This window comes from Rhinatrema bivittatum, chromosome 9 (assembly GCF_901001135.1).
Source record: "Rhinatrema bivittatum chromosome 9, aRhiBiv1.1, whole genome shotgun sequence".
NCBI classification, from domain to species: domain Eukaryota; kingdom Metazoa; phylum Chordata; class Amphibia; order Gymnophiona; family Rhinatrematidae; genus Rhinatrema; species Rhinatrema bivittatum.
In genome coordinates this window covers 78,924,818-78,951,738 of record NC_042623.1, presented here as the reverse complement: position 1 = coordinate 78,951,738, position 26,921 = coordinate 78,924,818, and the positions used below count along the sequence as shown (strand labels likewise).

The 26,921-nt window shown below is 42.6% G+C and overlaps 1 protein-coding gene across 6 annotated transcripts in view; it reads left to right on the top strand.

Moving 5' to 3' along the window:
* Positions 1-26,921, top strand: part of TTLL8 (tubulin tyrosine ligase like 8) — a 545,909-nt gene that overhangs the window by 333,531 nt on the left and 185,457 nt on the right. For all 6 annotated transcript variants that reach the window (XM_029615311.1, XM_029615310.1, XM_029615309.1 and 3 more), the window contains one exon: positions 20,780-21,023. In XM_029615311.1, coding sequence (XP_029471171.1) covers positions 20,780-21,023 — 244 coding nt within the window. The remainder of the gene's footprint in view (positions 1-20,779; positions 21,024-26,921) is intronic.

Genomic DNA, 26,921 nt, shown 5'->3' with positions numbered 1-26,921 from the left:
TGGCCAGCAAGTGGAGGCAAGCTCCGGGTGGAGCTCTTCAAAATGGTTCTGGCGCTGGCATTTAAAGCCCCCTCGGAACCCTTGGTGATGTCGGGCTCCAGACGTGGCCTGTTTCCGAGGGGGGAAGTGACATGTTAGAGAGATAAAATTCCTGGATGGAATAAAAGACAGTTTTTTGGAGGAATTGGTTCAGGAACTGACGAGAGAGGGAGCAATTTTAGATCTAATTCTTAGTGGAGCACAGGATTTGGTGAGAGACGAAAGTGGTAGGGCCGCTTGGCAATAGTGATCATAATATGATCAAATTTGAATTAATACTAGAAGGGAGACAGTAAGTAAATCCACGGCTCTAGCACTAAACTTTCAAAAGGGAAACTTTGATAAAATGAGAAAAATAGAAAAAACTGAAAAGAGCAGCTACAAAGGTAAAAAGTGTGCAAGAGGCATGAACATTGTTAAAAAAAAAAATACCATCCTAGAAGCACAGTCCATATGTATTCCACAGTTTAAGAAAGGAGGAAGGAAGGCAAAATAATTACTGGCATAGTTGAAAGCTGAGGTGAAAGAGGCTATTTTAGCCAAAAGATCTTCATTCAAAAATTGGAAGAAGGATCAAACAGAAGAAAAGAGGATAAAGCATAAGTGTTGGCAAGTTAAATGTAAGACATTGATAAGACAGGCTAAGAGAGAATTTTAAAAGAAGTTGGCCACAGAGGCAAAAACTCACAGAAATTTTTTTTTAAAATATATCTGAAGCAGAAAGCATGCGGAATCAATTGAACTGTTAGATGATCAAGGGGTTAAAGGGGCACAGAGAAGATAAGGCCATCGCGGAAAGATTAAATGATCTCTTTGCTTCGGTGTTTACTGAAGAGGATGTTGGGGAGATAACCACAACCATTGATGACCCACCAACCCTCAAAAACACTACAACTTGGTCCACCTTCGAACCCATATCAACAATCGAAACAGAAAAACGTTTCAGAAAATTAAATCCAGCTCACCATGAGCTCAACACAATCCCAATTCAAGCTCTAAAGGAAATAGCACATATTATAGCTCCACCCATCTCTGCAATAATAAACAAATCCCTCGAGGAAGGCGAACTACCTGATAAACTAAAAGTTGCTACAATTAAACCCATACTAAAGAAAAAGCATCTGTCCAGACGATCTCAACAACTACTGCCCTATTTCAAACTTGCCTCTCCTCGCCAAACTGACAGAGAAAGCTGCACTCAAACAGCTCAACAAACACCTCGAAACCAACAACATCCTACACCCCGCCCAACACGGCTTCAGAAAAAATCAGAGCACAGTAACCTTACTACTCAACTTATCCAACACAATAAGAGGTTTCGACAACGGCCAAAAATTCATCCTCATCCTACTCGACCTCTCTGCGGCATTTGACACGGTTGATCACAAAAATCTAATCTCCAGACTAGCCGACATCGGCCTTTCAGGCAAAACGCTTGACTGGTTCTCATCCTTCCTTAAAAATAGATATTTCAAAGTAAACATTAACAATCACTGCTCTGATGCCATACCCCTCGAAACTGGAGTACCCTAAGGATCAGCACTGTCAGCCACCTTGTTGAATATATACCTAATGCCCCTCTGCAAACTTCTCAGAAGCCTCAGCATAATATACTACATGTACGCAGACGACATCCAATTAATCATACCCATAACTAGCACCATCGAAAACGCAATGAAAACTTCAGCCACATACCTCAACACAATAAGAAATATGCTAAACCACTTGAAGCTATGTCTTAACATGGAAAAAACCGAGTGTATACTACTCGAGAAAAAACACTCTGGGATCAACATGAAACACACCATACAAATTGACAATTCACACATCAAATTAAAGGACAACGTGAAAGATCTTGGATTATGGTTAGACCCTAAGATTAACTTCAAAAAACATTTCTCACAGAATTTCAAAGAAGGCTTCCACAAGCTATTAATCTTTAAACACCTAAAATCCTTACTGTACCAACCCGAATTCAGAACCATTCTTCAATCACTTATATTCACGAGCTTTGACTATTGCAACTCGCTTATGATAGGATTACCCAAATCTACAATCCGACCACTCCAACTGCTACAGAATGCAGCAGCCAGAGTCCTCACAGGACACAAGAGTTCAGACCACATCACCCCAATCCCAAAAGGACTATACTGGTTACCTGTGAATAGGAGAATCGAATATAAAGCTCTGACCATAATACATAGCACAATTCACAACATGGAAAACACAGGCCTAAATAATATCATTCAGACACATGTCCCTCAACACAACACAAGAACAACAAACAAGTTAAAACTTGACATCCCAACAATTTCAAACGCCAAACATACTACCGTAAGAAACAGAGCTATCTCCATCGCAGGCCCCCACCTCTGGAATTCACTACCGGATCAACTAAGATTACAAAATAACAGCAAAACTTTTAAAAAAGAACTCAAGACCTGGCTATTCAGACTCGCCTTCAAAGACGGGATCGGTTAATCTACCCGACCCAATCAACACCTCATAACCTTACAGATACTTAAAACATACAGACATATCTCCCAAGCATACCATTATGATCATTTAAACCATATAACGACATACACAATTTACCCGAGAAAATCTGCTATCCGGAACCCATTCACATCCACTGTCTTGACCAAAGCCATTTCCTGTCACATTCTGTTAATTATCATAATCGTTGAACTACCAGTTATCACGTTATATTGTCATACCTAGTTTATATTAACATATCTTGTTATATCTATTTATAGCCTCCACGTTGGGTTATCTGTTATCTCGTCATATTTAACTCACGTTGGGTTATCTGTTATCTCGTCATATTTAACTCCTGGTTCTACCAGTTTACTGTTATGTTTTACCAATGATTTTCACACATGTATTTCATTGTTCCAAATGTAAACCAGAGTGAAGGCCTTTAGCTAAACTTCGGTATATAAAAACAAGCAAATAAATAAATAAATGACCGTTCCGGAGAAGGTTTTCATGGGTAATGATTCAGATGAAATGAACCAAGTCACGGTGAACCTAGAAGATGTGGTAGGCATGATTGACAAACTGAAGAGTAGTAAATCACCTGGACTGGATGGTATACACCCCAGGGTTTTGAAGAAACTCAAAAATGAAATTTCAGATCTATTAGTTAAAATTTGTAACCTAACTTTAAATTCATCCATTGTACCTGAAGACTGGAGAGTGACTAAAATAACCCCAATATTTAAAAAGGGCTCCAGGGGCGATCCAGGAAACTACAGATCAGTTAGCCTGACTTCAGTGCCAGGAAAAATAGTGGAACATGTTCTAAAGATCAAAATCACAGAACATATAGAAAGACATGGTATAATGGAACAAAGTCAGCATGGCTTTACCCAAGGCAAGTCTTGCCTCACAAATCTGCTTCATTTTTTTTTAAGGGGTTAATAAACATGTAAAGAAAGGTAAACCGGTGGATGTAGTGTATTTAGATTTTCAGAAGGCATTTGACAAAGTTCCTAATGAGAGGCTTCTAGGAAAATTAAAATGTCATGGTACAGGTGGAAATGTCCTTTCGTGGATCACAAACTGGTTAAAAGACAGGAAACAGGGTTAAGATGGCGGCATGAGGGAGACGCTGAGAAGATCGCAGCAAAAACTTTCTTCTATTTCCTAAAAAATTGTTACTATGCCACCTAAACGCAAAGGAAAGGTGAGGGTATACCCGATGGAACCAATACCCTCACCTATACAACAAGAAATTTTGCGATACTTATCTACACCTGGAACCTCAGGAACCGAAGATCCCGCTGGGCGGAGAGACGTGGGAGAGTCTCTAGCGCCTTTGGAGGAGGTTTCCCTGAGCCCAGATCTGAGGCGGCCACCGGAGCAGAGGGGCGAGGAAGGAGACGCGAGAGCTGACCCGGGAAGTGATTCAGTTTCCGGGGTCACCCACGGTCTTGAAGGGGAAGCTAATATGGAGACGCCAAGGAGATCGTCGCTGCTGACTTCTAGCTCTGAGGGGAAGCCTGCATTGAGTACAGGGCAAGACCCGGGAGAACTGCTGAGGCTGGAACATCTGATCGGCGGTGGAGTTATGGACCTTCCAATAGCTGCGGGAACAGGTATGGGAGAGAGTACTGAAAGCGGAGGACCCGGAGGCGACCCCCCCCCCCCCATTTCACGCCCCTCAGTAGTGACCCTAGATGGTCTCTGGTACTTGGTCGTGGGGTTTCGATCCGAGATGAAAACTGCCTGTTATGAGTTAAACCAGGCTAGTTTAAAACACCATCGAGAGTTAAATGTTTTAGAAGGGAAACTGACTGAAACAAACTCCAGAATTACCCTATTGGAGAAAAAGGAAGAAAAAACATTGGAATTTAAAGCCACCGTAGCTAAAGACCATTTGAGATTGGAAAAACGAATGGAGACTCGAAAATAATGCAAGAAGTTTGAATTTACGTCTATTAAATTTTCCTCGAATAGTAGGAGAATCGCCATATACCACACAAAAAAAATTCATGGGAGAAATTTTGGGATTTTCTGACTCTGATATGCCCTCAGTCAATTCTTGCTATTTTTTGCCTGTATCTAGAAATAGGGAATCTAATATTCCCTTTCAAGGGGATTTAACTAATTTTTTAGAAAATTCCCAATTAGTGGTGATTGACAAAGGTACATTGTTAGTTTCTCTGTTAACGAATTTTGAAGTTAATAAAGTCATGAAGGTGTATTTCAGGAAATATGCTCTAAAATTCCATGATTTAAATGTTAAAATTTTCCCAGATCTAGCATTTCCTACCCAATAAAGATGGAAAGTGTTTTAAAATCTTCGTCAAGAAATAGTTGCATTAGGCTATAATTTCCAATTACGTTTTCCTTGCAAGTGTCTGATAAAAAAGAGGGATGAATGTAATATATTTTTTACTCCAGAACAACTGGCAGGTTTTATAGAATTAAAAAAGCAACCCACGTCAACACCAGAAACATAGAGAAAATAAAATGGTGTAGATGTCCCCCATGTCGTCAATCTTAGTTTCATATAGATATTGTTTGTTTAATTGTATTTCTCCCATTATTCAGCCTGAATTTGAATCATTGTTTGTTCTTATTAAGAAATAACACATATAATACTTGATTATGAGATATTTAATTTCCTTAAAGAAACTTAGTCAATATGTGGAGGCTGACGGTGAGATTGTTATCCTGACTGAGCAACTGCTTCAAATTTACCTCATTTCTATTTCTCCGGCGCCAGCCCCGACTGCCGACCCTGACGTCAGAGGGAGGCGCCAAGGAACATCTTAAAAGGCGCACTCCTGCGGCGAAGTGGATGAGGCTGACGGTGAGATTGTTATCCTGACTGAGCAACTGCTTCAAATTTACCTCATTTCTTTTTCTCCGGCGCCAGCCCCGACTGCCAACCCTGATGTCAGAGGGAGGCGCCAAGGAACATCTTAAAAGGCGCACTCCTGCAGCGAAGTGGATGAGGCTGACGGTGAGATTGTTATCCTGACTGAGCAACTGCTTCAAATTTACCTCATTCCTATTTCTCCGGCGCCAGCCCCGACTGCCGACCCTGACGTCAGAGGGAGGCGCCAAGGAACATCTTAAAAGGCGCACTCCTGCGGCGAAGTGGATGAGGCTGACGGTGAGATTGTTATCCTGACTGAGCAACTGCTTCAAATTTACCTCATTTCTATTTCTCCGGCGCCAGCCCCGACTGCCAACCCTGACGTCAGAGGGAGGCGCCAAGGAACATCTTAAAAGGCGCACTCCTGCGGCGAAGTGGATGAGGCTGACGGTGAGATTGTTATCCTGACTGAGCAACTGCTTCAAATTTACCTCATTTCTTTTTCTCCGGCGCCAGCCCCGACTGCCAACCCTGACGTCAGAGGGAGGCGCCAAGGAACATCTTAAAAGGCGCACTCCTGCAGCGAAGTGGATGAGGCTGACGGTGTGAGATTGTTATCCTGACTGAGCAACTGCTTCAAATTTACCTCATTCCTATTTCTCCGGCGCCAGCCCCGACTGCCGACCCTGACGTCAGAGGGAGGCGCCAAGGAACATCTTAAAAGGCGCACTCCTGCGGCGAAGTGGATGAGGCTGACGGTGAGATTGTTATCCTGACTGAGCAACTGCTTCAAATTTACCTCATTTCTATTTCTCCGGCGCCAGCCCCGACTGCCAACCCTGACGTCAGAGGGAGGCGCCAAGGAACATCTTAAAAGGCGCACTCCTGCGGCGAAGTGGATGAGGCTGACGGTGAGATTGTTATCCTGACTGAGCAACTGCTTCAAATTTACCTCATTTCTATTTCTCCGGCGCCAGCCCCGACTGCCGACCCTGACGTCAGAGGGAGGCCCCAAGGAACATCTTAAAAGGCGCACTCCTGTGGTGCGGTGCTGCCGCCGGCGCGTCGCCAAGCCGCGCACGCCCCTTGGGCGCGCGCGACTTTCTTCGACTTAGTTCAAGAAGTTTGAGCAGTTTAGCAGTTGGACTTAAAATTTCCTTTGAATTTTTTTCTTGTTGTCTAACCAAGATTAAGGACATTTGTCATCAAACAAGACTTGCTATGCCGGCAAAAAGGAAAGGCAAGATTCGGGTGTTTCCCTCGACACCCCCATCATCGGCCTTAACTCAGCTGGAAATTAACAAGTTTTTGATCCAACTAGAAGAGTGAGGAGCTGAGGACTCAGTTGGAGGTTCACGAAATGGAGATTCAGGTACCCCCCAGGAAGAAGCCTCCCTCAGCCCAGACAGCCGCCCACCTCCAGCCCAACGCAGTGTGGACAATGGTGAAATTCTGCAAATCCCGTTGGAAAGGGATACAGAACAGGGGGAACCATTAGTCCAGAATGTGGGAAATCTACTGCAGACAACTTCTGAGTCTGGTCAGGTAACTCTTGAAAGGATTTTAGAAGCTGTTAATAGTTTAAGTAATGTTATGGCTCGAATGGAGAAGAAAATGGATAATGTAGCAATAGAATTTCAAGGGAAACTATTGACTGTGCAGACTCAGAACAATGAGACAATACGCAGATTAACTGAAAATGAGAAAAATTTAAAATCATTGCAACAAGTTAATGTTTGTTTAATTAAAGACCAAATGGCCAGTGCTAGACGCCTGGAATCATTAGAGAACAGGATGCGACATTTAAACGTTAGAATAACCAATTTCCCACAGGTACTGGGAGAAATACCCTATATATCTCTAAAAAGATTTTTTAGAGAAAAATTATCCTATGTGGAGGAAGCAATTCCTCCAATAAATACCTGTTATTTCCTTACTCAAAGATCTCAAGTTCCTGCTAATTTGACAAACTTTTTGGAAGATTCCACGTTAGATGTCGTACATAGGAATACACTAATTGTATCTTTTGTCACCACTCAAGATGTAACTAGTGTCATGAAAAAATACTTTAAAAAATTTCCAATAAGTTTTCATGGCCAGGTTGTCAAGTTATACCCTGACTTGGCACCTATTACCAGAAATAGACGAAAGGAATTTTTAGCCTTACGTCAGCAGATTGTCTCATTGGGATTTGTATTTTTATTGCGTTTTCCATGTAGATGTGAGCTAAAGAAAGGAGAGCAAGCATGCATATTTTATCAAGTTAATCAATTGCAACAATTTATAGAAGCACAGCAAATTAATACAATTACAACAGAATCATCCCCTACAAGTGTTACATAGATAAGTGAGTAGCTATGCTGGGTACAAACATAGAAATAGTTGGTTAAATATAAGGTGTTTCATTCTCAGTATTATATCTCCTTAATTCCTAGTTCCTTAAATTCAGCCTCCTTTTTCTTCCTTCAGGAAAATTACAATCTATCAAATGTAATTATTCATCAGTCTTAAAGTATTTGGAGTCCTTATATACGGAAATAAATTGATTATTTTTTCATAAATATTTGATACTTATTGAAGTGTTAAATACAATTGTTTTCTTTATTTCTGTATATTTATGGTACAGGTAATTTCATGTAATGTTATTTAATATATTTTTCTTTGTAAATTTGAAATGAAAATGAGAAATAAAGAATTTATATATAGTCAATATGTGATAGATCTGAAATTTCTGTTATAAACTATTTTTTGTTTGTAAAACACTTAAAACTTATTAAATAAAGAATTATAAAAAAAAAAGACAGGAAACAGAGAGTAGGATTAAATGGACAATTTTCTCAATGGAAAAGGGTAAACAGTGGAGTGCCTCAAGGATCTGTACTAGGATCCATGCTTTTCAATATATTTATAAATGATCTGGAAAGGAATACGACGAGTGAGGTAATCAAATTTGCAGATGATACAAAATTATTCAGAGTAGTTAAATCACAAGCAGATTGTGATAAATTGCAGGAGGACCTTGTGAGACTGGAAAATTGGGCATCTAAATGGCAGATGAAATTTAATGTGGACAAGTGCAGGGTGATGCATAACGGGAAAAATAACCCATGCTGTAGTTACACCATGTTAGGTTTCATATTAGTAGCTACCACCCAGGAAAGAGATCTAGGCGTCATAATGGATAACACATTGAAATCGTCGGTTCAGCAAACAGAATGTTAGGAATTATTAGGAAGGGAATGTGAATAAAACTGAAAATGTCATAATGGCTCTGATTCGTTCCATGGTAAGACCGCACCTTGAATACTGTGTACAGTTCTGGTCGCTGCATCTCAAAAAAGATATAGTTGTGATGGAGAAGGTACAGAAAAGGGCAACCAAAATGATAAAGGGGATGGAACAGCACCCCTGTAAGGAAAGTCTAAAGAGGTTAGGGCTGTTCAGCTTTGAGAAGAGATGGCTGAGGGAGGATATGATAGAGGTCTTTAAAATCATGAGAGGTCTAGAATGGATAAATGTGAGTTGGTTATTTACTCTTTTGGATAATAGAAGGACTAGGGGGGATTCCAAGAAGTTATCATGTAGCACATTTAAAACTAATCAGAGAAAATTCTTTTTCACTCAACGCATAGTTAAACTCTGGAATTTGTTGCCAGGGGATGTGGTTAGTGCAGTTATTGAGCTGGTTTTAAAAAGGTTTGGATACGTTCTTGGAAGAGAATTCCATTACCTGCTATTATTCAAATTGACTTAGAAAATAGCCACTGCTATTACTAGCACCAGTAGCATGGAATATACTTAGTTTTTAGGGACTTGCCAGGTACATGTAGCCTGGATTGGCCAGTAATGGAAACAGGATGCCGGGCTTGATGGACCCTTGGTCTGACCCAGTATGGCAATTTCTTATGTTCTTATGTTTGCTCTAGAATATAAAAATAGAATTTCCTCAGTGTACTGTACAATGAGCCTTGATTTCAGTGTCCTGTTGTTAATATTTATTGCTTGGTTTTTGCCAGTTTCATGAGATATTTGCATAGAGCTGTTAATGCTAAGGCTTTATCAGGTTACTGCCCTCTGAGTGGAACACAAGCCCCTGGCATGTGTGTTTGGGCTGAGCCAGGAATTGGCTGTCCTGTGCATGGGCTGGGGAGAATAACTAGAAGCTAGGAGCTGCACTCCGGGAGACAGAAGCCTAGATCTAGAACTTGCAAATAACAAACGCTGGAGCAGAGTCTGGAGTCAGCTTGCAGTAAAGTAAGTCCCAAGGCTAGAGTAGGAGCTGGAAGCAAACTAGTACTATACAAATATGTGAAGGGTATACAGGAGAAAACCTCAGAACACCTTAAAGGACCAGCTTCAGAGATCTGGTCCAGCCCACCTTAAACCCTATAGCAACAGGGATTCCTGGTCCTGGGGCAGTTCCCTAGGGAAGGGGAATAAATAGCCCAGCCCAGGAGGGAAAAAGAGGCCTCTGAGTAGAGAAGGAAGCTGAGGGAAGGCCAATACTGCTAAACAGTGAATGGTATATTGCTCTCTTTATTTTGAGAACTTTTAAGGTAAGCAGAGCTGCTTTTTTTATTCCATTTTCTGTAATTAATAAAAAGCTTATGAGAAAATAGCCAGATTCTAGCCTGAATCTGTTCTCTGGCCAACCACCAGCTGCTTGCGGATATGGTTTCAATTTGGTGATTTCTGTGCTAAGTTTGGCAAAGGCCAAAAGAGAAAAAAAGGAGGACAATATTTTTTCCCTGGGGCCTTGCAGCGGTAGTTGAGAAATTAGTTCCACCTGGAAAGAGGGACTTATATATAGTGAGTCAGAGTCAAACAGGCAAGTTTTATTTTTTATTTGTTCCTGAGGAAAAAGGAAAAGTTTGTTTTCTGGGTGATCTGGAACAGGGCATATCCTCCCAAGAAAACCCAGTAAGCTAATATGGAATGAGAAATACAGAATCTTAGTGAAGGGCAGCAGCAACTCCAGACTGGGGTTCAAACCCTACTGAAAGTGTTGAGCCAGCAACAGGGAATGCTGACACAATTGATCCAGGTAATGCAAATCACCACAACATGGACAAGCCCCTCGCCTCCTGTTTTTTGTTTAAGATGAGGGCCAGTGAAGGTCCGGATGTATTCTTAAAAGATTGAAAGAATCGTCCGCATGACTGGCTGGCCAGAAGCCACCTGGACTATGTACCTGGCAAATTTACTTACTGGAAAAAGCCATGTCAAAGTCAAGCTACCAGTTCTGATGGGAGAGCCAACTTTTCTGATGTCAAAGAAAGAGCTAGTTACACGATGGAAACCTACCGGCAATAGTTCCAAAGGGGTGCCATGCAACCTGGGGAAATTCCACGCAACCTTTTTCATTGGCTAAAAGATGCTAGATGAAAGTGGCTACAGCCAGAGGTGACGACAAACTTTGAGGTGGCCAATAAAGTCCTCCTGGAGCTGTTACTAGTTGGAGGGACTGGCCCATTCTGAATTGAATGTTAGAACCCAGGGCTCACCCTGGAGAAAGCACTGGATGTGGCAGATGCCTTCCATCAGGCTCAGTTGTTGAGACAGCGTGTGTGTGTGTATGTGTGTGTGTGTGTGAGACGGCATGTGTGGGTCTATGTGTGAGGGAGAGCTTGTATGTATGTATGTGAGAGAGATGCTGCGCAAGTCTAAGAAAGAGGCTACTGTAGCCTCTCTATTCTGGGCAGAGAAAGAAAGTGCGTGTGTGTGTGTTTATTTGAGAGAGCTAATGGTAGAGAGAGAGAACAAGTGTGTGTGTGTGAGCAAGCAAGTGTGTGTGTATATGAGAGAGAGAAGAAAGTTTGTGCATCCCCTTAACCCATTAATCCTTAATTTCAGGGTGACTAGAAATCAAAAGTTCCCAGGTATAGACAATTGTATTTATTAAAACGGAGAGTTCTTTCTGTAGGAGCTAACTTTTTTCTCAAATATTCTTGCAAATGTCTAGTTTCGTGCCAACGTAATAATTGTGTTTTCTATCACCGGATCACCTAGTAAGATTCTTGAGTGACAAAGAGGTAGGTTGATTATGGTTGTATTTGTTAAGTGGTGAAGTTTAGCTATATGTCTAAAGCATTTTTTCAATTGTATCTCTTTCTCTATTTTGTATTTTCTTTTGCCTGTTTCTAATTTCCTATTAAGAAATCATCCCCTTTTCTTTAACGTGGGCTAGTGTTGTGACGCTGCCTCGGAACAAGCCCATGAGCAGCCTCTCACCTTCCTGCTGGTGGGATGCCAGCTTGGTTTCTCCCTGCGGCTGGGAGCCGCTGCCACCACTGCCTGCCTCTTTGCGGCTGGAGTGCCGCTGCTGAGCCATCATCATTCCTGACACTGCTGTTACCATCCTCTTCGTGGCATGGATCGCTGCGGCTGATGTTCCTCTCATGCGGCACCCTCCCTAGGTGCACACGTGTTTCTGTTCTGGATTTAAAGGGCCTGCAGTGGGAAAAGCCCTGTGGCCCCATTTGATGACGTCAGTCCTGCAGCCCTATAAAAGGGCTTCTCTGCCAGTTCCTCATCACCTTCGCAAGAATCTTCATGGTCATCCATGGTGTCTTTGTCCTTCAGGATTTTCCATGGTCAGGTGTTTGTGATGATGGACTTCATGAAGGGCTTCCAAAATGATAAGGGGAATGGAACAGCTCCCCTATGAGGAAAGACTAAAAAGTTAGGAATTTTCAGCTTGGAGAAGAGACGGCTGAGGGGGATATGATAGAGGTATTTAAAATCATGAGAGGTCTAGAACGGGTAGACGTGAATCGGTTATTTATTCTTTCGGATAATAGAAAGACTAGGGGGCACTCCATGAAGTTAGCAGGTGGCACATTTAAAACTAATCGGAGAAAGTTCTTTTTTACCCATCGCAGAATTAAACTCTGGAATTTGTTGCCAGAGGATGTGGTTAGTGTAGTTAGTATAGCTGTGTTTAAAAAAGGATTGGATAAGTTCTTGGAGGAGAAGTCCATTACCTGCTATTAATTAAGTTGACTTAGAAAATAGCCATGTCTATTCCATGTTACCGTTGCTATTACTAGCAACGGTAACATGGAATAGACTTAGTTTTTGGGTACTTGCCAGGTTCTTATGGCCTGGATTGGCCACTGGTGGAAACAGGATGCTGGGCTTGATGGACCCTTGGACTGACCCAGTATGGCATGTTCTTATGTTCCAGTCATCTTGTTCTTCATGTTCCTGACCTCTCATCAGTTCCTCATCCGAGTCTTCTGAGTCTTCGTCTCGACCAAGTCTTCTGTCAAGATCTGGATGTTCCAGTCCTCGTTCTCAAGTTCTGCCCTTCAGCTCCTCTCTTGTCCTTCCTCCAGGTGTGCCAGCATCATGGTCCATGACCAGCCCACGGTGGGTTTTGTAGAACACCACCTGGCACAAGGCCTATCTCCAAGTCCATCTTTGCTGGGTCATGTCTTCAGAATCCATCCTTGTTTTAGAGTTTCAAGTTCTTAGTCATGTTCGTAGTTCCGGTCTCGTGGAGCTTGTCTAGCTAGCGGATCTCCACGTTCCTCTTCCCAAGCCTTTTTTCTCATTCCAAACCATATTGTAAGTGATGTCTGACGTTCATCCATGTCTGAGTCTCAGTCCAGAGCCTGCCTCGCCCCCGACATGGTCTGCGACCAACCCATGGCGGGTTGTGTAGAGCGCGCACAGGATTGTATGGTCCAAGACCAGCCCTCGGGCTGTGTAGGGGCGCTGTGGCTCAGAATTCAATTGAACCTGAACCCATGTTCCAAGTCTTCGTCCAAGTTTCAAGTCTTCAGAGTCTTTATCCACATTCCTGTCTTGTCCTCAGCCTATGTCTTTCCTGACGCACTCGCCGTTCCAAGCGGCAGGACTGAAAGTGCTAGTGATTGGCTGGAGGGCTATCCCAGATACCAGCATTGCATTGTTGGGTCTCACTCTGTGCGTGCAGGTTCAACGGAGGCCTGAGAGCTACGTTCCAAGTCCAAGCTATGCTACAAGTCTTGCCTGTGCCTGGATATGCTCATGTCCTATGGTGCCTAACTTGGAGCCTCGCTTGAGGTTGTGCTGTGGTCCAAGGGCTCACTTTCTCTCAAGCAAGCAACCATACCTCGCACTTGCAACAGCTAGAGTATGTAATATTAGGGATGATATTCCTGAGATTCTGTCTTGATTTCTAATTTACTGAATTCTGCATTATGTCTGTTGATGATCTTTTTGTTGTTAGATTTAATAGCTAATAAAGATTACATTTTAGAAAACAAAAATTTCTCAGGTATGGAAAGCAAGGGATTTTTAAATCCTTATTTGTTTTCATTACTGAGTGTTATTTGTTGTGTCTGCTATTTTGAAATATTTTATTGGCGCTTGGGCAATTTTTTAAAATGTTTACACAAGTTTTTAATTATTGTGTATTCTTTTTTTTTTTTTTTTTTTATAATTCTTTATTTATAACTTTTCCAATACATACAAGTATTTAAACACAGGAAATATGTATAAACCACATGAATATCTCACATGAAATCTCATTTTACATCAATGAAAGTTTAAGACATTAAAATTATTCTATGGATTATACCAAATCTTATTACAATGTGGAAATGAGGGGCACCATATATGAGGAGTACTAGGAAATATATTGGGTATTTCTTTTGCCAGCTGCTTTGAAATGTTTGTTCTTTCTCTGAGTATGATTTCATTATTATCATGTTTTATATTTCTTTGCTTTATTTTTGATGTTTTATGTGAATTGATGATGATTATATTTTTCTGTTGTTGAACTGCCCACAGTCTAGCTTATTAAAGATTCAAGTTGAGTTTGTGTGCATGTTTTTATTTATATTTTATGGTCGCTTTAGTCTGTGTTTAATGAAGATTTGTCCGTGTTCTGCATGTGTGACCAAAATGAGTTTTTTTGCTAGTGTGTATTTTCTGTATTGAGAGTTATAGCAACTTGGCTTCTTCAGTTTTCCTGATAGGACGTGTACTGGGGTTGTAGGGTCTACCGTAATATTTATTCTGTTGCCTTTTCATAGGTAGGGTTGTTTCTATTTGAGTGCTGGCAGTTAGTGCTGTATTGGTGTGGAAGGTTTACTATATTGAATTCTAATTAACTTTTTTCAGAGGATTCATTGCTCATTTGCTGTCCACATCAAATTAAAGTCAGCACAGTTTTTAAATCTCTACAGTACTGTAACACAAAGGCTGAATGTATGTGGCTGTGATGTGCTGTGTCTAGGTCCCTTAATCCCCTTGAAAAGAGATCAGTGAAGGATGTGGGTGATTGATGCACTAATATTTCCGTAACTTTGGGAAAAATGATTAATGCACCGATAATACACATGTGCATACACAATTAATTGAATACCTGCATCTATGCAGATTGCTTCATCATTCTTATGATGTTTCAAATAGATTTATGAATGACTCACTCATCCTTGATTGCTCTTTTGGTTCTGTTGATCCATTGGTAGATTGTCTTTATGTCAGAAACAATATCCAAGCATCTGAGCTGCAAGGAAGATGGGGTAAAGAAGCTCTATGGGCTGACCTAAAAAAAAGATGATGGAGCTTCCGTTTCTATTGGAGTTATTTACAGGTCTCCAAATCAAATAGAAGAGCTTGACAAAGCTCTAGTTGAAGACATACAAAAGATGGGAAAGAAGGGAGAAGTGGTGATTGTTGGAGATTTTAATATGCCAGATGTAGACTGGAGAATCCCTTCTGCAGAATCTAACAGTAGTAGAGAGATAGTGGATGCCCTACAAGGGGCTCTTTTCCAGCAAATGGTAATGGAACCCACGAGGGAGGGAGCTATACTCGACTTAGTTCTCACTAATGGAGATAACGTCTCTAATGTCCAGGTGGGTGCCCACCTCAGCACCAGTGATCATCAAACGGTATGGTTTCATATCACAAATAGGAGACGGAGAAGTAACACGAAGACTCGAGTTTTGCAGTTCAAAAACACGGACTTTGATAAAATGGGGAAGTACCTGGAGGAAGAACTAGAAGGCTGGGAGAATGAGAGAGATGTGGAACAACAGTGGACCAAACTAAAAGGAGCAATTACCAAGGCAACTAATCTATATGTTAGAAAAGTAATGAAAAGCAAGAGAAAAATGAGACCTATCTGGTTCTCAAAGGAGGTGGCTGACAAAATAAAAGCTAAAAGAACAGTGTTCAAGAAATATAAAGAATCCCAAAGAGAAGAACACAAGGAAGAATATCTAGTGGAACAGAGGGAGACAAAGAAAGCAATCAAGAAAGCGAAAATTCAAGTGGAAGAAAGGATCGCCAAAGAGGTAAAGCAAGGTGACAAAACATTTTTCAGATACATCAGTGAAAGGAGAAAAGTCCAAAGTGGAATACTGAAATTGAAAGGTGAAAAGGATCAATGGGTGAAGACAGATGAAGAAATGGCAGAATTATTAAACGAATACTTCAGTTCTGTGTTCACTAAAGAAGACCCTGGAGAAGGACCGTCGCTAGTTAACAAGAAAATAGAGGGGAATGGAGTAAATGTAATTCCATTTACAGTAGAGAATGTATGGGAAGAGCTGTGGAAACTGAAAGTGGACAAAGCCATGGGGCCTGATGAGGTTCATCCCAGGATACTGAGGGAGCTCAGAGATGTGCTGGTGGGTCTGCTGTGTGACCTGTTCAATAGATCCCTAGAAACGGAAGTGGTGCTGAGTGATTGGAGAAGAGCGGTGGTGATCCCGCTTCACAAGAGTGGAAACAGAGAGGAGGCTGGAAACTACAGACCGGTTAGCCTCACCTCGGTGGTGGGAAAAGTAATGGAGTCGCTGTTAAAAGAAGGAATAGTGAACTATCTACAGTCAGAAGAATTGCTGGACCAGAGGGAGCATGGATTCACCAGGGGAAGGAATTGGATCAAGGAAGATCACTCGATGTCATCTACTTGGACTTCAGCAAGGCTTTTGATACGGTCCCGCACAGGAGACTGGTGAATAAAATAAGAAGCTTAGGAGTGAGTGCCAAGGTGGTGGCCTGGATTGCAAACTGGTTGACGGACAGAAGACAATGTGTGATGGTAAATGGAACTTACTCTGAAGAGAGAGCGGTGTTGAGCGGAGTGCCGCAGAGGTCGGTGTTGGGACCGGTCCTGTTCAATATCTTTGTGAGCGACATTGCGGAAGGGATAGAAGGTAAGGTTTGTCTTTTTGCGGATGACACTAAGATCTGCAATAGAGTGGACAGAATGCAATAGAGTGGAGAGAATGAGACGGGATCTAAGGAAGCTGGAAGAGTGGTCAAAGATATGGCAGCTGAGATTCAATGCCAAGAAGTGCAGAGTCATGTATATGGGGTATGGAAATCCGAATGAACTGTATTCGATGGGGGGAGAAGGGCTGATGTGCACGGGGCAAGAGAGAGACCTTGGTGTGATAGTGTCTACTGATCTGAAGTCGGCAAAACAATGTGATAAGGCGATAGCTAAAGCCAGAAGAATGCTGGGCTGCATAGAGAGTGGAATATCGAGTAAGAAAAGGGAAGTGATTATCCCCTTGTACAGGTCCTTGGTAAGGCCTCACCTGGAGTACTGTGTTCAGTTCTGGAGGCCGTATCTCCAAAGAGACAGAGTCAAGATGGAGGCGGTCCAGAGAAGGGCGACCAAAAAGGTGGAAGGTCTTCATCGAAGGACTTATGAGGAGAGATTGAAGAATCTAAATATGTACACCCTGGAGGAAAGGAGGAGCAGAGGTGATATGATACAGACTTTCAGATACTTGAAAGGTTTTAATGATCCAAAGACAACGACAAACCTTTTCTGTTGGAAAAAAATCAGCAGAACCAGGGGTCATGATTTGAAGCTCCAGGGAGGAAGACTCAGAACTAATGTCAGGAAGTATTTCTTCACGGAGAGGGTGGTGGATGCCAGGAATGCCCTTCCCGAGGAAGTGGTGAAGACCAGAACTGTGAAGGACTTCAAAGGGGCGTGGGATAAACACTGTGGATCCATAAAGTCTAGAGGATGAGAATGAAGAGTGAGTGGCTCGCAGGAATGACTGCTTCTGCCTGGAGATAATACCCTTATTCAATAAACATACACACGGTTAATGCGACTCCAACATTGCTCCAAGCTTCAATGGCAAGAGGAAATGTGGAAAAAGATTTGCATTCACAAAAAATGGGGAGTAGCTTGCTTGTTATGGCAGTTACTACCCCAAACCAAATAAGCCTGATACTTCACTTTCAATGCATAACCAGCATAGTGCTCTGCTTCAACGGCAGGGGAGAAAGTCTGATACTCATGCATATCCAGCATAGTGCTCCGCTTCAACGGCAGGGGAGAAAGTCTGATACTCGTGCATATCCAGCATAGCTCTCTGCTTCAACGGCAGGGGAGAAAGTCTGATTTTCGTGCATATCCAGGATAGCTCTCTGCTTCAACGGCAGGGGGAATGAAGAAAAGTGGATCTATATACAGACAACCAACAAGGACTGAATCACATAGTCTGAGTAAACAAATAAGCATGGGTGTAGCTTGCTTATTGCGGCAGTTACTACCCCTAACTAAGCTAGATATTTCACTTAGATGCAGCTTCAACACTGCTCTTTGCATTAATGGTGGGGGTGGAAGAGAAATAGAACCAAAGGGTTACTAAGAGCCAAGAGTAACAGATAAGTATGAGAAAAAAAAAAGTGCGAAGCTTGCTGGGCAGACTGGATGGGCCGTTTGGTCTTCTTCTGCCGTCATTTCTATGTTTCTATGTCCATTACCTCTGTCCCGGGGATTCTAGAATAGAAAGAACAGAGGGACAAGTGAGAGAGAAGGAAGATTCAGGAGCAGTGATGGCACATTTATGCAAATTAGGGGAGGGTCAGGTATCTCTCCTCTCCCTGGTTCTCAAGTGTCCAGTCCTGGTCTGTGGAAACACTGGCAACCTAGAGTGGGGAGAAGGAAAAGACCTATGGATTTTTGAAGTACCTAGCAACACACCTGTTTATCTTGTTAACTTAGCCAAATAAGTTTAAATATCGCTTCTTATCCGGTTAAGTTAATCAGATAAGTAGCTCCTCCCCAAAACACCCATTTCCCACTCACCACTTAGCCAGATAAGTGCCAACCACTGAATGGAGCTGACTGTCCCAGCCAGCCTCCATCCCGCCCCTGCCCACCTAGACCATGCCCCCCTGCTTGCCCCTTTTTCAGGGCCCAGCACTTGTGTGCATATCAGCACTTACATGCGTGGCTGGGCCCTTTTGAAAATACGCACAGCACACACAATGCCCAGCCATGCGCGTAAGTACCAATTTTTACTCGCACCAGGCTTTTAACATTCGGTCAATATTGGGGTAAATTTTATAAATGTACGCCCGTGCGTACTTTTGTTCGCGCACCAGGCGCAAACAAAAGTATGCCGGATTTTATAAGATACGCGCGTATCTTCTAAAATCCGGGGTCAGCGTGCGCAAGGGAGTGCACATTTGTGCACCCCCTTGCGCACCTGCCCGTTCCCTCTGAGGCCGCTCCGAAATCGGAGTGGCCTCTGAGGGAACTTTCCTTCGGCCTCCCCACACCTTCCCTCCCTTCCCCTACCTAGCCCACCCCCCCAGCCCTATCTACACCCCCTCTACTTTTATCGTGAAAGTTACACCTGCTCCAGGCAGGCATAACTCGCGTGCTTCAGTCGGCTGCCGCCTCGCGATTCCCCGGCCCGGGAGCGATTTTAGAGGCCTAGGCCATGCCCCCGAAATGCCCCCGGGCCGGCACCACACCCCCGACACGGCCCTGGAACCCGAACGTCGCGCCGCCCCCGACACGCCCCCAACACGCCCCCCCCAGCAAAGCCCTGGGACTTACGCGCGTCCTGGGGCTTGCGCGTGCCGCCGAGCCTATGCAAAATAGACTCAGCGCGCAGGGGGGGTTTTGAAAGGGTTACGCGCATAACTTATGCGCGTAACCCTTTTAAAATCTACCCCATTGTCTTACTTCAGATCTGAAATATAATAGACAAAGTCAGTGGTCCGTGATGTGGGAAAATAATTGTTCATACATTGATACCTTTTTGTCCAAACATTGCTCGAATCACTTACTAAAAGAATATTTTAGCAAATTAAAAGTGCTTACAGTTTTTTTTTTCCAAAAGAGAAATAATTATCCTATGATTTTCAACTTTAAATGTTGCCCTAAAACTTTATATGTGTTGGGTTTGTGGTGTATTGTGGACTCTTGGTCGAAGTGGCGATGACTCCTCCCATGGGGAGGTTCCCCATGGGGAACCACAACGATTGGCTAGACTCTAGTAAGCAGACTCTGAGGAGAGAAAGCTTTATTATACTGCAGTTGATGAATAGAATCTTGCCTAAGGAAGGACAATGCTGTAGTCCAGCAATATCACAGTAAGCTCAGACAGTCTTTGTAGATGATGATTTCACCCAGATGTAGCAAAGGTCCGGTAGTGGTCCGCAGCACGGGATAGGCCGTGAACCTGAAGAGTGGAATGAGGAGAGCTGGAGCGTAGTGATACTCACAGAGTAGCAGTGCTGATAACTTCCTTCGGTAGTTGAATGAAGAGAGGGACCCGAGGTCCGAGGTGCAGGATAACCTGAGCAGAATAAGCCTTGAGGAGCGAGTACTTGTAGTATCATTTTTGTATGTGGTTTCTTTGCCTTGGTTGTGTCTGTAAATATTTTTTCCCATATTTTTAAAGAAAAGTAAGGGAAAGATATTTTTTTCACAAAACCAGCTGTCTTTGAAATATTCCAACTACATATACATGTACTTCCATGTAAGATGAATCGGATTGGTGATTCTCATCCCAGTCCTCAGGAGCATTCTGTCAGATCTGATTTCAGGCTGCCCATAATTTATATGCATGAAATATATTTACATACACTGGGTCTAAAAACCAGGCTGATATTTGTAAATATATTGCATGCATATTTGTTATAGACAACCTATAAACTAGACTAGCTAGGGCACTTCCAAGAACTGTATTGAGAGTCATTGAACCTAGAATGAGGCCCCCATGTCAAAGAGAATCAAATTTATTAGATCCCAATCTAACATTTAAATACAGGATATATCAGCAGATATTTTGGATTTTCCCATATGAAAATTTGAGAAGTATAAGTTTACAAATGGTACCAAGAAGAAGGCAAATGTACTAGAAACTGAAAACAGCAGCATTTAATCATTCTTTGATTTATCCCTAACCCTCTGCTCCAGAATCTAATAAACATGGCACCTGTAATCCTGCAATCTCACTGTTCCGTAATAGTGACAAGATAGCAGTACTGCCCACTTTTTGGTTATGTGATTCAGGATTTTAGATACAAATCTGAAATCAGAAAATGACAATTGCCATTCCTTAGCTATACAACAATGGCATTCTCTAAATGTTTTGTTTACCCAGGAATATAATGCATCTTATGTTTCTTTCTTATTTCCAGACATAGTGTGCATGGACAGAATAGAAGACATTCTGAGGCTGGTGGCTACTGATTTGTTTGCTAAAAAGGACAATAAGTGGGTAGTTCAGAAATATGTAGAGTTGCCACTATTAATTTATGACACCAAATTTGACATTAGACAGTGGTTTCTAGTCACAGAATGGAACCCTCTTACCATTTGGTTCTACAGAGATTCTTACCTGAGGTTTTCCACGCAACCTTTCTCTTTAAAAAATCTGGACAGGTAAGTCAGTAAACAAAAATATATATTTACTATCAATACAGTTTTAAAAGTATATATCATGGCCTGTTCTTTTAAACATAGCTCTCTTTTCATGCAGATATAAGAAATTACTGCTTAAAGAAGACCCGAAATATAGCATGTATTAGAAACACATGTAATTCACAAACTTGTTATATAGGAAAACTCATTTAAGAATCAAGTCAACCTTCATACGATGTCAATTTTTAAATAATGGCTATCGTGCTGGTAAACCTTATAAACTATAAGGCTTTATAATCATTAGGTAACTTGATGATATTGTTTAGATTCTTCTCATGAAGCTATCTTTATCTGTCACACTTATCTTGAGTGAAGTCCATTGATTAAATGGGCAATTAAATGGGCAATTTTCTCAGTGGAAGGGAGTGGACAGTGGAGTGCCTCAGGGATCTGTATTGGGACCCTTACTGTTCAATATATTTATAAATGATCTGGAAAGAAATACGACGAGTGAGATAATCAAATTTGCAGATGACACAAAATTGTTCAGAGTAGTTAAATCACAAGCAGATTGTGATAAATTGCAGGAAGACCTTGTGAGACTGGAAAATTGGGCATCCAAATGGCAGATGACATTTAATGTGGATAAGTGCAAGATGATGCATATAGGGAAAAATAACCCATGCTATAATTACACAATGTTGGGTTCCATATTAGGTGCTACAACCCAAGAAAGAGATCTAGGCGTCATAGTGGATAACACATTGAAATCCATTGACATTAGTTGATGTAGCCGAGGTCTGTGTTCTTGATGTTCATCTGATCCACTAGAGGAGTCATCAGAACCTGAAAAAGCCACTTTTTTTTGTTTCTGGATGTCTTGTTCTTTTTTGTTGAGCCACGTGTATATGTTTGCATCAGCGTAATAATTCTTGTCTCTCTTGAATTTGGTTATTTTGTTTCGTTTGATGTCTGATTTGAACTTTTCCATGGAGGATTGCAGTTGGTCCAATGAGGTTTGTACGATGTCTATCAGTGTGTTTTGCTTATACTCATCTTCTATGACCACAATCTCTGCTTGTATTTCCTCTGTGACTGTTTTGGTGTATTCGATGATGAACAGCATAAGATCCAGAGATCATTTATTAAGAATGGCAGCCCATTTAAAAAGAAAACCCATCCTGTCTGTAAACATGAGTGGTTCTTTGTTGATCCTGAGACCTCTGGGTATAAGCTGCTGCTTTACATATTCAATTTACTATGGCAGCAGTCGAGTCTGAAAATAATGATGCTTCTAGGAGTGAGATCTCCTAGGAGATCTCACTGAACTACATAAAAGACGAATTAGAGCAGAATTACATGGCATCACCTTAATTGAATATGTAAAGCAGCAGCTTATACCCAGAGGTCTCAGGATCAACAAATAACAGAGGAAGTACAAGCAGAGATTGTGATCATAGAAGATGAGTATAAGCAAAACACACTGATAGACACCGTACAGACCTCATTGGACCAACTGCAATCCTCCATGGAAAAGTTCAAAGCAGACATCAAACGAAACAAAATAACCAAATTCAAGAGAGACAAGAATGATTACGCTGATGCAAACATATACACGTGGCTCAACAAAAAAGAACAAGACATCCAGAAACCAAAAAAAGTGGCTTTTTCAGGTTCTGATGACTCCTCTAGTGGATCAGATGAACATCAAGAACGCAGACCTCGGCTACATCAACTAATGACATAAGAACATAAGAAAATGCCATACTGGGTCAGACCAAGGGTCCATCAAGCCCAGCATCCTGTTTCCAACAGTGGCCAATCCAGGCCATAAGAACCTGGCAAGTACCCAAAAACTAAGTCTATTCCATGTAACCATTGCTAATGGCAGTGGCTATTCTCTAAGTGAACTTAATAGCAGGTAATGGACTTCTCCTCCAAGAACTTATCCAATCCTTTTTTAAACCCAGCTATACTAACTGCACGAACCACATTCTCTGGCAACAAATTCCAGAGTTTAATTGTGCGTTGAGTAAAAAAGAACTTTCTCCGATTAGTTTTAAATGTGCCCCATGCTAACTTCATGGAGTGCCCCCTAGTCTTTCTACTATCCGAAAGAGTAAATAACCGATTCACATCTACCCATTCTAGACCTCTCATGATTTTAAACACCTCTATCATATCCCCCCTCAGTCGTCTCTTCTCCAAGCTGAAAAGTCCTCACCTCTTTAGTCTTTCCTCATAGGGGAGTTGTTCCATTCCCCTTATCATTTTGGTAGCCCTTCTCTGTACCTTCTCCATCGCAATTATATCTTTTTTGAGATGCGGCGACCAGAATTGTACACAGTATTCAAGGTGCGGTCTCACCATGGAGCGATACAGAGGCATTATGACATTTTCCGTTTTATTCATCATTCCTTTTCTAATAATTCCCAACATTCTGTTTGCTTTTTTGACTGCCGCAGCACACTGAACCGACGATTTCAATGTGTTATCCACTATGACACCTAGATCTCTTTCTTGGGTTGTAGCACCTAATATGGAACCCAACATCGTGTAATTATAGCATGGGTTATTTTTCCCTATATGCATCACCTTGCACTTATCCACATTAAATTTCATCTTCCATTTGGATGCCCAATTTTCCAGTCTCACAAGGTCTTCCTGCAATTTATCACAATCTGCTTGTGATTTAACTACTCTGAACAATTTTGTGTCATCTGCAAATTTGATTATCTCACTCGTCGTATTTCTTTCCAGATCATTTATAAATATATTGAACAGTAAGGGTCCCAATACAGATCCCTGAGGCACTCCACTGTCCACTCCCTTCCACTGAGAAAATTGCCCATTTAATTGCCCATTTAATCAATGGACTTCACTCAAGATAAGTGTGACAGATAAAGATAGCTTCATGAGAAGAATCTAAACAATATCATCAAGTTACCTAATGATTATAAAGCCTTATAGTTTATAAGGTTTACCAGCACGATAGCCATTATTTAAAAATTGGCATCGTATGAAGGTTGACTTGATTCTTAAATGAGTTTTCCTATATAGCAAGTTTGTGAATTACATGATATAAGAACTTAAGCATTTTTCAGGATATGTAAATGTTATAAATGTCTAACTATATACTGAACTTGTAAAACTGCACCTTTTCTTGCTATTGATTTCTTTGTAAATTGTTGAGCAGAGAAAAACAACTGAGATGCTCTAGTACTAGGCAACATTCATCAAGGATATGCAAAGTGACTCTATTCAGATATATGACATGATAATATGTACCATATGCATTTATTTTCAGAAAAAAAAAAAGAAAAGAAAAAGTGATTGCTTTATAGTCCTTATGGATGGGAGATGCCTGCCTCGTAGAATATATATACACTTTGATACAGTATAGTATTAGCACAATAGAATGTTATAACCTGGGCTAATCCCTGGTTTAGTCCCCTAGTAGGTTCTTCCATTCCTCACATTGGCCAGGTGCTGGGGATGCTACAGAGGCAGCATTCATAGTCTTTGATGGGGGGGAGTTGTAGTCATCACTTAAGGGTGACACCTATTGGCCGGATTCAGAGTCCATGGTTGCAAAGTTCTGGAGGGAACATTGGTACATGGTCCTCAACTGAAGGCATATGAATGCAATGACCAATCTAGACACACTAAGAGGAGTTGAAGGGATTGCAAAAAAATAGGGGGAAAATATTCATGTAGTTACAAATGAAGGGTGATGATGCCAGGATCCTAGCCTTTGTTCTGATTCACCTGGAGTCCCAAATGGAGTAGGAAGAAACTGGGAAACTACTGGGACAAAAAATAGAATTTCCTAGCATGTAGCCAGATGGACTCAGGACCAGTGGGTTTATGTTCCCCTGCCAGCAGATGGAGTCAGAGCAAGCTGATGTCACAGTATATCTAGCCCTGCAGTGACCTTACCCTGCCAGTATTCTCCGTCTCCAGCAGATGGTGGATATGCATCTCCCTATGGGGATTATGTGAGCTTTTTGGAAGGAGAAATTTGAAATTCTAAATTCAGGAAAAGAAAGCCCCTCTCTCCTGCAGTGATACCTAAAGGTCTCTCCCCAGGTAAGAATTCCTGGGGTGATTTCCATGGACCCTCAGAGGTGTGCCTTGGTTCAGTAGCTGTTTTCCCGGTGTGGACTTAGCTGCTTGAACAGCTGAAAGGCAGCGGGTGCAGGAAGCTAAGCGCGGTGGTGACGACACATGCCCTCTCCCCCACCGCAGCCAGAGACCATCTCTGTACTCAGCCAAAAAAGAGATAGCTACAGAGACTTAGCAGAAATTTTTTTTTATACATGGTTTCCTCATTCCCAGTCTCTGTGCTCGGCGCACCGGTCCAACGTTCGTTCCACTCTGTGGGAGTTCGAGAGACATGGGCTACCTGGCAGGTTGAGCAGCTTCCTTAAACTAGGCCCCGCTCCGAGGCTTTTTGCTGCGTGCCATGTGGTAGGCCTCAAAGGCTTTTCACATGCTCTCTAAGGCTGCCCTCTACTGGATTGTCAGTCTGGGATGTGCGTTTCACTGTGGGGCAGATTTTTAATCCTACGCTCGCTACCTGGCGCGCACAAATGTATACCCAATTTTATAACATGTGCGCGCTGCCGCGCGCATGTTATAAAATCCAGGGTCGACACGCACAAGGGGGTGCACACTTGTGCACTTTGCACGCGCCAAGCCCTAGGGGAGCCCCGATGGCTTTCCCCATTCCCTCCAAGGCCGCTCCAAAATCGGAGCGGCCTTGGAGGGAACTTTTCTTTCACTCTCTCCCACCTTCCCCTCCCTTCCCCTATCTAACCCACCCCCAGCCCTACCTAAATCCCCCCACCTTATTTTATTTTTTACGCCTGCCTCTTGCAGGCGTATCTTGTGCACGCCAGCCGGATGCTGGTGCGCCATCCCCCTGGCACAGCCGCTGTGCCAGAGGACTTGGGACCGCCCCGGACCGCTGCCCTGCCTCCTGCCCCGCCCCTTCCTGCCCCTTTTTCAAAGCCCTGGGACATACGCGCGTCCTGGGGCTTGCGCGCACAGGGGTAGGTTTTCGGGGTTATGCGCGTAATATACGCGCGTAACCCTTTGAAAATCTACCCCTGTATGTGCAGGGTGTGCGTCCAGTTTTTGGGTGCACAGTGGGGCCTTGTAGTCTATGCGCCCAAGTTAAGCGACACTTAGTGGCCGTGCGCTTACCTATGCGCACAAGTGGTACTATGCGCTTAGATTTTTTGTGCGCTTAATTTTTGGTCGCCTAGGTAAGTGCCTACATGTGTGTGTATATTAGTGTTGGACACATAATTTTCTAGGCGCCTGTCTAAACCCCCCCCCCCCCCAAAAAAAAAAAAAACCAGCTAGACGCGTGCCTCTGTCTGCTGCTCAACACGTTGTTGGCCATCATAGCGCCTGTGCTTAAGCAGCCTAAGCGTCTTTCTCTTTGCACTGCTTGTTATATACGGGCATCTCAGCCAGGACTGCCCGCTGATTTGTGCCAGCGCTGTTTGGAGGCTCAGGGTGAATTGTCTTCCTCTGATTTCATGAAGCCTGGTTCTTCCCAGCCGGATGTGGGTCTGGGTAAAGACGATTTAGGTGGGGCACCTGATTTTGGAACTTTCCTAACTGGTTCCTCAGGAGGGGAAGGTAGCAGAGTGAGTACACCTCTGGTCCCTCCTGGTCTGGATACTTTCACTTTTTCATGGGTAGAATTTTTCCAGGTGTTGCAATCCTTTCTTCAGGCACAGTCCTCGACCCTGTCCCATGCTCCTAGAGCAGAGGCGCAGGGGGAAAACCTTGCCTGAATGTTTGCTGGGTGCCAGAGTACTCCTGGAGTGGCAGTGGGTCCTCTGGATGGAGATCCAGACAGCACGGATGATGATGCCGATCCTGCCTCTCTTGAGGATGGTGAAA